The sequence below is a fragment of the Alexandromys fortis genome, unplaced genomic scaffold (assembly GCF_014885135.2).
Source record: "Alexandromys fortis isolate MF-2015 unplaced genomic scaffold, M_Fortis_MF-2015_v1.1 scaffold_152, whole genome shotgun sequence".
Classification (NCBI taxonomy): Eukaryota; Metazoa; Chordata; class Mammalia; order Rodentia; family Cricetidae; genus Alexandromys; species Alexandromys fortis.
Window position 1 is genome coordinate 820,155 of NW_026068045.1, and position 11,424 is coordinate 831,578.

General features: G+C 51.6%; 2 protein-coding genes across 16 annotated transcripts in view; one reads left to right on the top strand and one right to left on the bottom strand.

Moving 5' to 3' along the window:
• Arhgef11 (Rho guanine nucleotide exchange factor 11) overlaps positions 1–2,006 on the top strand; it is a 131,682-nt gene extending 129,676 nt beyond the window's left edge. For all 14 annotated transcript variants that reach the window (XM_050118776.1, XM_050118779.1, XM_050118784.1 and 11 more), the window contains one exon: positions 977–2,006. In XM_050118776.1, the coding sequence (XP_049974733.1) occupies positions 977–1,035 (59 nt within the window). In that variant the 3' untranslated portion in view covers positions 1,036–2,006. The remainder of the gene's footprint in view (positions 1–976) is intronic.
• The window catches only part of Lrrc71 (leucine rich repeat containing 71), a 15,444-nt gene extending 4,065 nt beyond the window's left edge, over positions 1–11,379 (bottom strand). The window contains exons 1-15 of one of the 2 annotated variants that reach the window (XM_050118794.1): positions 10,619–11,379; positions 8,267–8,416; positions 8,059–8,187; positions 7,829–7,904; positions 7,676–7,753; positions 6,933–7,001; positions 6,571–6,730; positions 6,413–6,496; positions 6,242–6,331; positions 5,369–5,518; positions 5,120–5,213; positions 4,685–4,773; positions 3,663–3,774; positions 3,239–3,360; positions 2,904–3,041 (exon numbers count right to left, since the gene is read on the bottom strand). In XM_050118794.1, the coding sequence (XP_049974751.1) occupies positions 2,931–3,041; positions 3,239–3,360; positions 3,663–3,774; positions 4,685–4,773; positions 5,120–5,213; positions 5,369–5,518; positions 6,242–6,331; positions 6,413–6,496; positions 6,571–6,730; positions 6,933–7,001; positions 7,676–7,753; positions 7,829–7,904; positions 8,059–8,187; positions 8,267–8,416; positions 10,619–10,778 (1,674 nt within the window). In that variant the 5' untranslated portion in view covers positions 10,779–11,379 and the 3' untranslated portion in view covers positions 2,904–2,930. Of the gene's footprint in view, positions 1–2,903; positions 3,042–3,238; positions 3,361–3,662; positions 3,778–4,684; positions 4,774–5,119; positions 5,214–5,368; positions 5,519–6,241; positions 6,332–6,412; positions 6,497–6,570; positions 6,731–6,932; positions 7,002–7,675; positions 7,754–7,828; positions 7,905–8,058; positions 8,188–8,266; positions 8,417–10,618 lie in introns of both variants that reach the window. The other variant, XM_050118792.1, reaches the window with a different exon arrangement.
• Between the last annotated feature and the right edge of the window lie 45 nt (positions 11,380–11,424).

The window sequence follows — 11,424 nt, forward strand, 5'->3', positions numbered from 1 at the left end:
ATTTGAGACAGGGTTTCTCTGTATCTTTGAAGCCTGACCTGGAACTAGCTCTTGCAGACCAGGCTGGCCTCGAACTCACAGAGATCCGCCTGCCTCTGCCTCCCAAGTGCTGGGATTAAAGGCGTGCGCCACCACTTCTGTCTGTTCTTATGCCAATACCAGGCTGTTTTCAGTTACTGTAGCTCTGTAGTAGAGTTTGAAGTCAGGAATTGTGATGCCTCCAGAAGTACAGAGCCCTCTTTTTAAAATCCTTTGTGTGTATAGATGCTTTGTCTGCATGTAAATCTGTATACCACATACATGCAATGCCTGAGGAGGCCATAGGCAACTTTTATACTGTGAAATTAGAGTTACAGATGGTTATGAGCTGCCATATATAGGTGATGGGAATTGAACCTGAGTCCTCTGGAAGAACTTCCTCTGGAAGAGTTCTTCCATTCTAAGAGCAAGTGTTCTTAGCTGCAGAGTCACGTCTCCAGCCCCCAGAACCCTCTTTTTATGTTGAGGAGGTCATGTACCAGGAGGGCCAGATTTTACCTCTGCTGCAGGTTCTTAGTGGCTCAAACCTGGATTTCGAGGGAAGGCCACTGCCATGGCTTGACTCAAAGTTAAAACACTTACCTGTCTTGGTTTTGGAGGCCAGACAGAAGTGAGGTACTCATAGACCTGCTGAAGTCCCACAAGAAACAAGGGTTGGACTGACAAGATGGCTCAGTGTTTAAAGGCATTTGTACCAAACTTGACCATCTGAGTTCAATCCCCAAGACTCACACAGTGGAAGGAGAACTGACTCCTGCAAAGCTGATTCCACACACACTCCATACGCACCAGCAAAATTATTTTAATAAAAATAAAGGAGAGTTTTTGGAGAAGAAAGCTTTGTCACCAACAGCTGGTGCTGAAGAGTTAAGCCTGGGACTTGAAACAGAAAATTGCAAACCTAGCCAGCTTCTCAACCCTCACCCTCCTCCCACAGGCTCCGACACCCCCCTGGAAGACAGTGCCACAGACACAGCTGCATCACCAGGACCATAGCCATTCAGACAACCAGAGCCTCAGCTTCTCCATTCTACCAGAGTCTGGCCTGAGCCAGAGCACAACACTAGGAGACCCAAGCCTCCACTTGACAGATGCCAGAGGCCCAAGGAGAGACCTGCATGTTGATTGATCTGTTCACATTGGACAGAGTCCAGTTTCAATTTCTCTTCCTATTGGCCAAATCTCCATGGCTTTCATCTCCTGAGCATGCTGATCACAGCAGTAGGCCTCCTGCAGTGGTCTGCCCCACATAGCTACATAGCATATGTGGGGTGTCCTGGGTGCACAGTACCCTCAGGGTACCTTAGGGTGTACAAGTCAAAGGAGAAGGCTTATGTGTAAATGCACTTTTTTCCTCCCCTTCTTCCTAGGCCCGAGACAGCTGGGTGCCTGGCTCTCTTCTGTCCCTTTAGTGTCCTATAAATATGTCTATTGTATGTGCATTTTTTGCATTGTAAATAACTTAGCCTTTTTTCTGTCCCTGGCATGCTCAACCCGTCAGAGACCAGTAAGATGAGAGCCAGTCAGCAGCCCAGCTCAGGGCGGTGATTGCCTGTGTTCCACAGCCAGGGAGGTCTCCCTGGTCTCCTGGACTCCAGGCTGTTTGTCAGGAGACGAGCCCGTAGGGAGCATCTTGCCTCACTCATGCTCACCCCGTCCCTATTTGCCCCATAGAAACAAATACAACAGGTACGTTAAGGAGCTCAAAACAGACCCTAAGAAAGCAGAGTCCGAGTTAATTCAGGACCCTTCCCCTGGGGCCACAGCAACATTGGCTCATTGTCGTGCCCTCACTCCACTCCCCACTGATGAACATACACACTGTGCTAGGTGTATATATACATATATATAAATATATATAATATATAAAATATAGATATGGAAATGACTGTTTTGCTGTTAAAATAATGTATACTCTTATTTTCTTCCTTTCATGGTTAAGTTTTTTTAAAGAAAAGTTAAATATTCTTCCATTGTGGCTGTATGATTCTTAGACTGATACAGGGCATGTTGGTTGTGACTGGTCATGAATGGGTAGAGGGAGCCAGAAGAGCCCCGCCACACCATCCCACACCAGGTCTTGTCACCTCTCCCAAAGTTTCGGGGGTGTGTCTTCTCAAAAGAGGTAGACCAGTAACCTTGTGGTTACTTCACCCAAAGGAACGGGATCTCGTAACCTGCCCTCAGCTGCACAGCGTGAAGAGGACAGTCCTCACTGCCCTCATCCCTCTCCTTCCCATACATCCCATACAACAGCCATAGCTGTTGATCAAGTAGGGCTGAAGACAGGGGACCTGGCAGATGTAACTGGAGAAGCCACCATGGATGATCAGTCTGGGACTCAGAGCAATGGAGAGAGATGTCCCGGGAGCCACTCAGCCAGTGCAGAGGGCCAAGAGATGAAAGAGGTTGGAGATTCCCTGTAGGTTAGCATGGGCTCTCCAGAATTTAGAGGCAGCCTGGCAGTCCCAGCTCTGGATGTCCATGATTTCAGGTTGCTCACCTGCCATGTCTAATGTTTGGCCTTTGCTATGCAAATATGGCTACAGTACCCTCTCCAGAGTGCATTTGTCTCACGAGCCAGGCAAACACATGGGTTGGAGATAAGCAGCAAGGATGCTGGGGGATGGGTCCTAGTTCCATCATCAGCTGTGTGCATGCTGGCAGAGAGGGGCTGGGGGATGCTGCTGGGGCACTCTGGAGGTGGAGCCAGGAGCTCAGTTCATCCCCCCCAACAGATACCGTGTGATTCAGGCCACCACTCTGCCATGTCTAACCAGGCAATATGAACAGACTCAGGAGCCCAAATGTTCCCAACAGTTCTGAAGTGATTTTCAAAGAATAGCACAGCAATAGGCTGATACCGGTCCAAGGTGTCTCCCATGGGAAGCCTAGGTAGCTGTGGCCTCCTCCTCCCTGACCTTGGCCTTCACAGGGTCCCTTGGCAGCATCAGTTCCTGAATCATGGTGTATGTTGGACACTGTGGGTCAAAGCAGTTTTTCTGAAAGAAAAAAAAAAAAAGGAACATTAGCAAGAATGAAGATTTGTCTTCAGGAGAAAACAATGCCCTTTACAGTGTTAGGACAGGTGAGCAGGGTAGGGCAGTCATGCCATTGATGACAACAGAAAACAAAGGTTGCTGCATTGAAACAAAGAATCAGGACAATGAAACCTTCTGTAAATGGGCCAGGAACTCACCGCCAGGGATAGCCACAGCAGCCCCAAGGGACCCTTGGATGAACTCTTGGGCTTGGAGACCTGAACCTGGTATTGCACGGCAGTAAGGAAACCTTCCAACCCCACTTCTGTAATTCGGTTTCCTGAGAGGAGAAACAGACAGTGGTACCTGGTATCACACCTGGCAGCCTGACTCCCCATCCCCAAGTTCACTAGGCAGGACTAGCCCTCTACCCCAATTCTTTCTACTTCACACCTTCCCCCCACTTCCCCTTTCCTCTGTGATTCCTCCTCCCCACCTAGCTATCTTACTCAAGCCCTCCCTGACCTAGCACTTCCTCTCAACTCCAGCTCAAATACACCCCAAGGAGCTTTGGTGGCACCCCTTAGCAAAATGGAGCCTGGGTAGTCCCGCGGTAAGGATAGGTAAGGCTTGCAAACATACGGAGGAGGTTGAGGTGCAAAAGGACCTTGTTCCCAGGCATGAAAACTTTCCCATCTCGGTGCTCCACAGGCTCCAGGAGAGGGTTGACCATCTCTGTAGCTTCAACAACCAGCTGCTAAAGCAGAATACTAATTGCAGCAGAGGAGAGGGGAGCTGGTCAACAGGCCATTCATTCATTCATTCAACATACAGGTTTTGAGTGCTGGTTATAATTCAGGCTGTATCCTAGGTGCTGGAGAAACAAAGATAAATAAGCCCATACCCTCAAAAAAATTCCTTGGTGTGGGAACCAGAGGATTAAATAGGAATGTAGCGTGGCTGGGCCCTTAAGAGCAGAGACCTTAGAAGAGGCAACCTGGGAGTGAAATTTGAATGTGTACAGACATTCAAAGGAAGAGGGGGGCTCCCCAAGCAAAGGCCCTGGAGCCCCGGGTTCACGAGGGACTGAGGTTTTAATAAGCATTTGTAACCCTTCCATTAAAGAGCATTTGGGAAGCTGATGGTCCTGATGAGAAGGGGCAGTTTGCCCAAGGCAAAGACTGTCTTGTGGGAAATAGAAAGCCATCCTCTGCCAGAAGTTGTCTTGGATGCCAGAAGGCTTTCCCTTCCAGGAGTATGTGACAGGGTTGTGGAGTCTCCTCATGGAGAGAGAATGGAGAGGACAAGATGGAGGACGTGGAGGAACTGGGAGCCAGGAAGTAGATGGCCCAAAGAAGGCTTCCTAAGGATGATTGATCCTGCATGGGGCAGTGTGCTGACAAAGTGTCTTAGCACCTGTGGGGCAAAAGCACCCTTTGTTCCTGTGCAGTGTTGGGGGGCAGGTGATGAGCTTCAGATGTACAGCAGATCCAAACTGGGGATCCTCCTAGACGAGGAGGTAAGGAGCCTGTCTGCCGCAGGGGAAGGGAAATGGGGGTTGTGTCATCTCCACAGAAAGTGCAGGTCAGATAGGATTCCATGTGGGCTGGAGAGAGCTTACAGACACCACTGCCAAAGCAGTGAAGACCGCGGACGGCACCAACCTCGGACTCCAGGAGGATGCTGCGCTTCTCTTTGCTCCCCGTCTTGGGCCCTTTTCCCTTGTTGATCTTCTGCTCGGGGATGGTGACCTCTGGGACCAGAAGAGGAGCCAGAATGCACAGAGCAGACCCCCCTGACACCACCCAAACTCCCCCGAGAAAGGGTCTTGGTAAGGCGGAGTCCTCAAACTCTGAGACTTGGGTGAGGGGAACATGGGAACATCTGCAGTGAGCTCCCCTCTAGCTGGACAGCCATAGGTCACAGTGTCGAGGCCAAGTGGAGTCACTCTTCATTGCAAGGTGAGGAATAAATAAGGCCCAAGGAGAGACATGACAGAACTGCTCCTGGCAGACATAGCCATGCCAAAGCCAGCTCCTGCATGCTCTCTAAGGCTCTTCCCTGTGGGAAGATCCCCAGAGAAATGTGCTCACACTTACTCCCCTTGCCTGCCTTCGTGGCATCTTCTTTCTTAGGGGTTCCTTGTGTGGGTGACTGCCCGGAGCCCGACTTCTCCTCCTTCTTTACAACTTCCTGTGAAGGATTTAAGAAAACACAATGGATGCCCTGCCTCCCAGAGGGAGAAAGTAGGAAGGTTGAGCCTCAGAGACTTGCCTGCCCTATACACCATAGAAGATCCTCCCCTGCCTATTCAAGGCCCAAGGTTCCCTTTCACCCAGCACACCTACCCCTGACTTCTCCTTTTTCTTGCCCAGGCCCTTAGGTGTTTTCACTGTCTGCATCTTTTCTGGCTTGTCCGCCAAAGCAACACTGCAGATCCCCATCATCTGAGACTTCTCACGCTCTGTTTTGGAGTCCCCATGTCGGGAGGAGGAAGGCTGCACTCAAAATTGGGAGGGTACAGAGGAAATAAATAAGTTCTTTTCCTTCCCCACCTCCCTGCCTGGCCATTGGTCTGGGACAGAGTTGCTGTTGGCAAGGAGCCAGAACGGTGAGCATAGGCTGGAGGCTCAGGTTTCCATCACAGGAGGGGAAATAGCGCACTTTGAATTGTTTTATTGATGATGAGGAGAATGGTTTGTTGCAGTGGTAGGGATCAAACCGAGCACCTGTGTGTGGCAGGCAAGAACTTTACATACAGTACAGTACCTCTAGATCTTGGCTAAAGTCAGGGTCTCCCTCTGTGGCTCTGGCTGTCCTTGAACTCATCTTTCATCTGCCTCCTAACTGACAAGGTTTGCATTGTGCCCAGCCAGCAGCTTTTGTTGAGCTAAGTTCTAGGCAGTATTTCAAATGCTTTACAGTAACTCATTTAATCATTTCAACTCTGTGAAGAAAGTAAGTTACCTGCTTAGTTGAGGCAAGTGAGACTTGGAGGTTAAGCAGTGATAATGTGGAGAGGATTTCAAGCCCAAGTGATCTGATGGTATCTTTTCTCTTAACTACACTCTAATGGCCAGAGTGGCAGTGTAGTTACAGCACCAAGTTGGGTTTGACAGAGACTGGGTCTCCAGAATCCGGAAAGGCAAGAGGCTGGAGGGAATTTGAGTCATGGGCAGCGGGAAGAAAAGCGGCCTTCCTAGGACCAGGTGGCTCCTCACCGATCGTGACCGCTCCTGCGATCCTTTCTCCAGCAGCAGGCGCCTCCTCTCCACCACCTCCCTGTGGGTCAGCTCAAAGGGGCGCAGGACCTGAGGCAAGTCCAGCTCCCTGCATCAGACACCTGCATCAGATTCCCCGCCCCCTGCCCTGCCCAGCATGCAAAAACCCACCTCGGCCAGCTTCAGTGCTCCCTTGTCTTGAATACGATTGTGTGCCAGGGACAACCAGAGGAGAGAGCGATTCAGCCTCAGGCCCTGGAGAACAGAGTCCTGTAAGCCAAGGGCAAGTCAGCGTCCCCAGTCCATCTTGCCCAACAGCACACACACACATCCGCAATGTAGCCTGCACCCTCGTCTCCAATGTGGTTGAATCCCAGGTTCAGTGAAACAAGGGTCCTGTTGCTGTTGTGCAGTGTGGACAGTGCCTGGCCTAGGAGCTGCGCCCCATGGTCATCGATGTTGTTGTTCCTCAGAGACAAGTGAGCGATCCTGGGACAGGGAGAGAGAGAACCAGTGTTCCTGGGACAGGGACAGGGAGAACCAGCGTTCCTGGGGCTTGGTTCTGTCTGATCTATAGGTGGAGGGGCAGGAATCAGGAATTAAAGGTGCCTGGAGACGGAAAGGTGAGGACTGAAGACAACTTCAAATGGGGGATAGGCCAAGAAAGGAAAGTGAAGTCAATGAGTCTCACGTGCTGTCCAGTCCCATGAGCTTGTAATAGGACTGCTCCGGCAGTGGGTTCCCTTCCAGAGATACCTTCCTGAGAGTGAGAGGGATCTGAGGAATCACCAGGGAGGCCATGCAAGGGGGAGGGGAACAGTGCAAGTATGGTTCTTTGAGAGCATCTAGAAAACAGTCTAAGGATATCCCCCAATGACTAAAATATTCCCCAGGCTAAAATTCTGGAAGTATGATCATGAGGGCCCTGCTCTCAGCACATCTGATTCGCAGGATGAAAGCCCACATGGATAGCACCGAGGGGTATTTGTGAAGCGAGGATGTTAAGTCTAGGGTCTTGTAGGAACCTGGAAAGGGGCAGACAGCTAAGCAACAAACTAATTGTAGGCTATCTTAAACCTGGCTCTGCCTTCTACCCATCCACCCTGTGATTCCTAGAAGGCTAACTTAGCACACAGCTCATGAGGAACTGCATGAGCCACTCCTCCACATCCACATCCCCATCCCCATATTTGCAAAGCAGCATCTGTTCCTGGCTCCTCCCCTCACTGTACTGAGTCATAGAGATGATCTCTAAGAAGGGTGGGGTTCATGGGGAGGATGGGACCTCAAAGGGCTCTGTGGATGCCATGTAGACTAAAATAGTGGTCTCAGGTGGGAACCCCACCCAACAGACTTGCTGACTCTGTAGGTATCCACTTTCCCTCACCCACCCCAGGCAGGCCCCTTAGGCACTGGGGCCTGACCACAACTGACCTGAGTGTGGAGGAACAGAGAGGCAAAAGGGCGATGAACGTGGTCAGGGTCTTATCCGTCAGCCCCACCTTCCACAAACTGGTGTTGGAAACAGAAACAGCTGGACTCCACCATCCCAGCCGCCAGAGGCTGACCTCCCACAGCGCCACTCACTTGATGGCTTGCAGCTGGCTGAGGGAGGGTAGACATTTGGAGAGGATACCCAGAATCCGATCCTCAACTTTCCAACCTGAAGAAAGGCCAAAGGTATCTCAGGCCTGGGAGGGGCTTGAACTGTTGTGAGCCAGGAGTGGGGGGTGGAGCTGGAGGGCCGTGGCAGAGGCGGAGCCAGTGGAGGGGGGAGGAGCTGGACCGGAGTGGCAGAGGCAGCGGGCGGCACTCACCTCGGATGTAGATCTCTTTCACTGCCTTGCTGTCCTCCGGCTCCATCTCCACCTGAATGGTGGGCCGAAAGAACACGTATTTGCTCTCCAGGCTGTTCTGGCTACAGGATGCCGACAGCCGCTGGTCGTCTAGAAAACGGTGCAGTATAAGGGCACCGCAGCTGCAGCGTGCCCCGCCAGTGAGTGAGCTGGGTGGGCTATGGCTCACCTTGGGTGGGTTTTTCTGACAAGGAGGCAGAAGGGACAAAGTTCTGATGGGGCCGTGGCCGGGTGACGACTTTGGGAAAGTCCGTGTAGCCTGACCGTGCGCAGAGCTCTGCGAAGTCTGTCTCCAGGATCCCGGAGCACTGGTATTCCTCTGCGGGGTGGCAGCAGAGTGAGCCCCGCATTCAGCGTGGGAACCTCCACACTCACAGCGACCCCAAGGTGGAAGCTACCTTGCTAAGACCTATGCTGAAAACACTGGAGGAAAGCAAGAGCTCGCAGAGGGGGACAAGGCCTGCCCAGCAGAGCTGCTGACCTGTTAACACTTTTTTATATAGTATTGCTAGTCAGTCTCCCAGAGTTTGTAAGTATTGAAAATCCTCATGGTCTTGATAAGTTTCATTCCTTCAGTCTTGCCCACCGCCTACCATCTTGAGGCTCTGCAAACTTGGTGTCTGGCAACCCCAAGAGACCCTTGCTCTTCTCAGTTCTCTGCATGGTAGCCCAGGCTCCTCCAAACCAACAACCCACAGCAGCACCAGGCCACCAGCAGAGGACTGTGTCCCAGCTTACCCAGAGCCTGCATGACACACCAAGCTCTTTGAGGCAAAGGTGAGGGGAGCTTTGCTCCCGTGCCCAGCTATCATAGGAAATGCTCAGCAACTTAGCCTAGTTTACCGAGTTACGGGGAGAGTTGGGTGGCCCCTGCACAGCCCTGTGCATGCTCACGCTGCCTCTCTTCTATTAGATATGCCCCTCGTCCTTCTTGGCATCACTCACCTCTCAAGAGTGAGTCCCTCAAACTTTACCATCCATAGGAATCACCCGAGAAGCGTGAAAGCACCTGGCGCCCGGGCTCTCACAGTTTTGTTCCCAATGTGTAGTGTTTCAAAGGAACTTAATCCGTCCTCCACTCCCACACCAATGCTAAAATGGCCCACTCCCGAGTTTGAGAAATGGGCCATCAGATGGAGTTTCCTCTACATCTACACACATATCAGGCATCTCCACCTCATGTGAGACTCATGTCTGCCCCTGCCAGGCAACCGTAAACCTCTGTGCCCTCCATATTGCCCTTGCCCAGGGTCCCTGTATGCTTGTCACTCGAGTTCTCCCCTGCATCTGCCAAAGCTGCTTGGGCTTTCCTTGTCCCTCTTCAGGCAAACTTCTGACCCGTCTCGGGGAGTCTCAGGGTTGAACATCCCAACACCATAGCCACTCTTCATTACCGCTGTGGATCCTCACTCTTGAAGGTCCACCTCGCATGCTCCTCCTTCCTGTTTTCTTCCCATGAATCCCATCTCAACCCAGCTAGCATCTCAGGCTAGGAACCTAGTACTCGGTTGTTTTGGGCCCCTCACTTCTACCTCCCAGGAGCCTGACCCACACCCCCTTGCTATCACTGTCCCTGGACTAAGCTCCTTGTCACAGCTAACCCTACTACTGCCCTCCTCTCCTCTCCCTTGCTTTGTATACAGCCCAAGTTTTATCAGGAACCCAAGTGCCTGCTACCTCAGCATTCCAAGTGCTGTGGTTACAAGTGTGCACCATTTATGCCCAGGGAATTCAGTGCTATCTTGTCTTCTCTGTGGGAGATGCTTTTTCTCCAGTTCATAATCTGCCTGTCCTGGCCACTAGCATGGACATGGAGATAGCACCTGGCAAAGGGTGGACCCTTGGAATCTTTTCCCAGGTTGTTTTATCTCCATTTCAGGGATAGCAGGGTCCTGACCCTCTTTGCTAACAAAAGCATCAAATTTGTATTAAGACACCTGACAATTTTCTCTTTGCACTTAATTGGTGAAAATTAGGTTCTGTCACTTTCTACAAGAAAAGCCATGGTCCTGTTCATCTAACTTTAATACTTTTCTTTAAATATGCCAAAGCAGAACTGTGTCCATGGCCACATTGGCTAAATGAGTATCTATAGCTCTGCTTCAGAGCCCCTCCTACAGCGTCATGGGGTCTTCCCACCCCGCCCCAGTCTTCTTTGGCATATCTTATCACATCTAATGGGGTATGTCAGCATCCCCAGGAAATATGTATTTTTTTTTTTTTTTGGTTTTTCGAGACAGGGTTTCTCTGTGGCTTTGGAGCCTGTCCGAACTCATAGCGATCCGCCTGCCTCTGCCTCCCGAGTGCTGGGATTAAAGGCGTGCGCCACCACCGCCCGGCCGAAATATGTATTCTTTAAGGCCAACTCCTGAGGAGACCACCTTTAGTCTCAGCAGAGATAAAATTCTGAGTTCTGGACCAGCCTCGTCTATATAGCACGTTCCAGACCAGATTTAATTTAATAACAATAATAAAGCAAAGTTCTGGGCTGATCAACCCAGCCTCAGCCCTGCCAGCATACCGGGGTTTTTTGGCTCCTCCTCACCCACTGGAGGCAGGGCAGTTGCTGGCTTCTCCTTAGCAGCCCGCTCCCCCTTCTTGGTTACCGCACCGGATGACTTTTGGGTACCAGGACGTGCTGTCCTAGGTGAGGTCCCCGTAGCACTCGGCTCATTTGACATCCTGGTGGTTCTGGAGTCCTTGAGTGAGAGGCAAGATGAGACAGGACTCTGTGGGCCTCGCCCTGAGAATCGCCACTCACCAGACACAGTTGACCAGCAACTGCAGGATCTGCGCGAGTCTCTCTCCAAGACAACGAGTCTGGATGGGTGGGGCTGTGGCCAGAGCAACGGGCAAAGACTGCGCTCCGCTCGCTAGCTCGCTCAAGGCAGGCAGACAGACAGACGCCTGATTGCCCTGGGCTGGAGCGAGTGGGCGTGGTTTGGTACTGCTGGGCTCAGGCAGCACAGGATCCGCGTGTCCTGAGTGGGCGAGCGCCTAACAGTCACTACTCATGGAGATGTGGGGAGTGGGGCAACACTGAGCATGGAGAACACTCAGAAGGGTGGTTCAGGTCCATTCTCTAGAGAGAGGCCCTAGTGGTAAGGGCCCAAGCTAGCTGCTCAGGCTGATACTGAATGCTCTCCTCTATGCAGGTTACTGGAGGACTGGAGGCTCAGTCTGGTAATGATTTGATCCAGGAGGTCCCATCCTTGCCATTTTGTTATCCTGGGCCTCTTTGAAGTTTTGCTTCCTCTAGCCTGACATGGAGCCCAGCATTTCAAGCATTGGTGCGGCTCCCTGCAGGGAAGTTACTTCTGAAGAGAT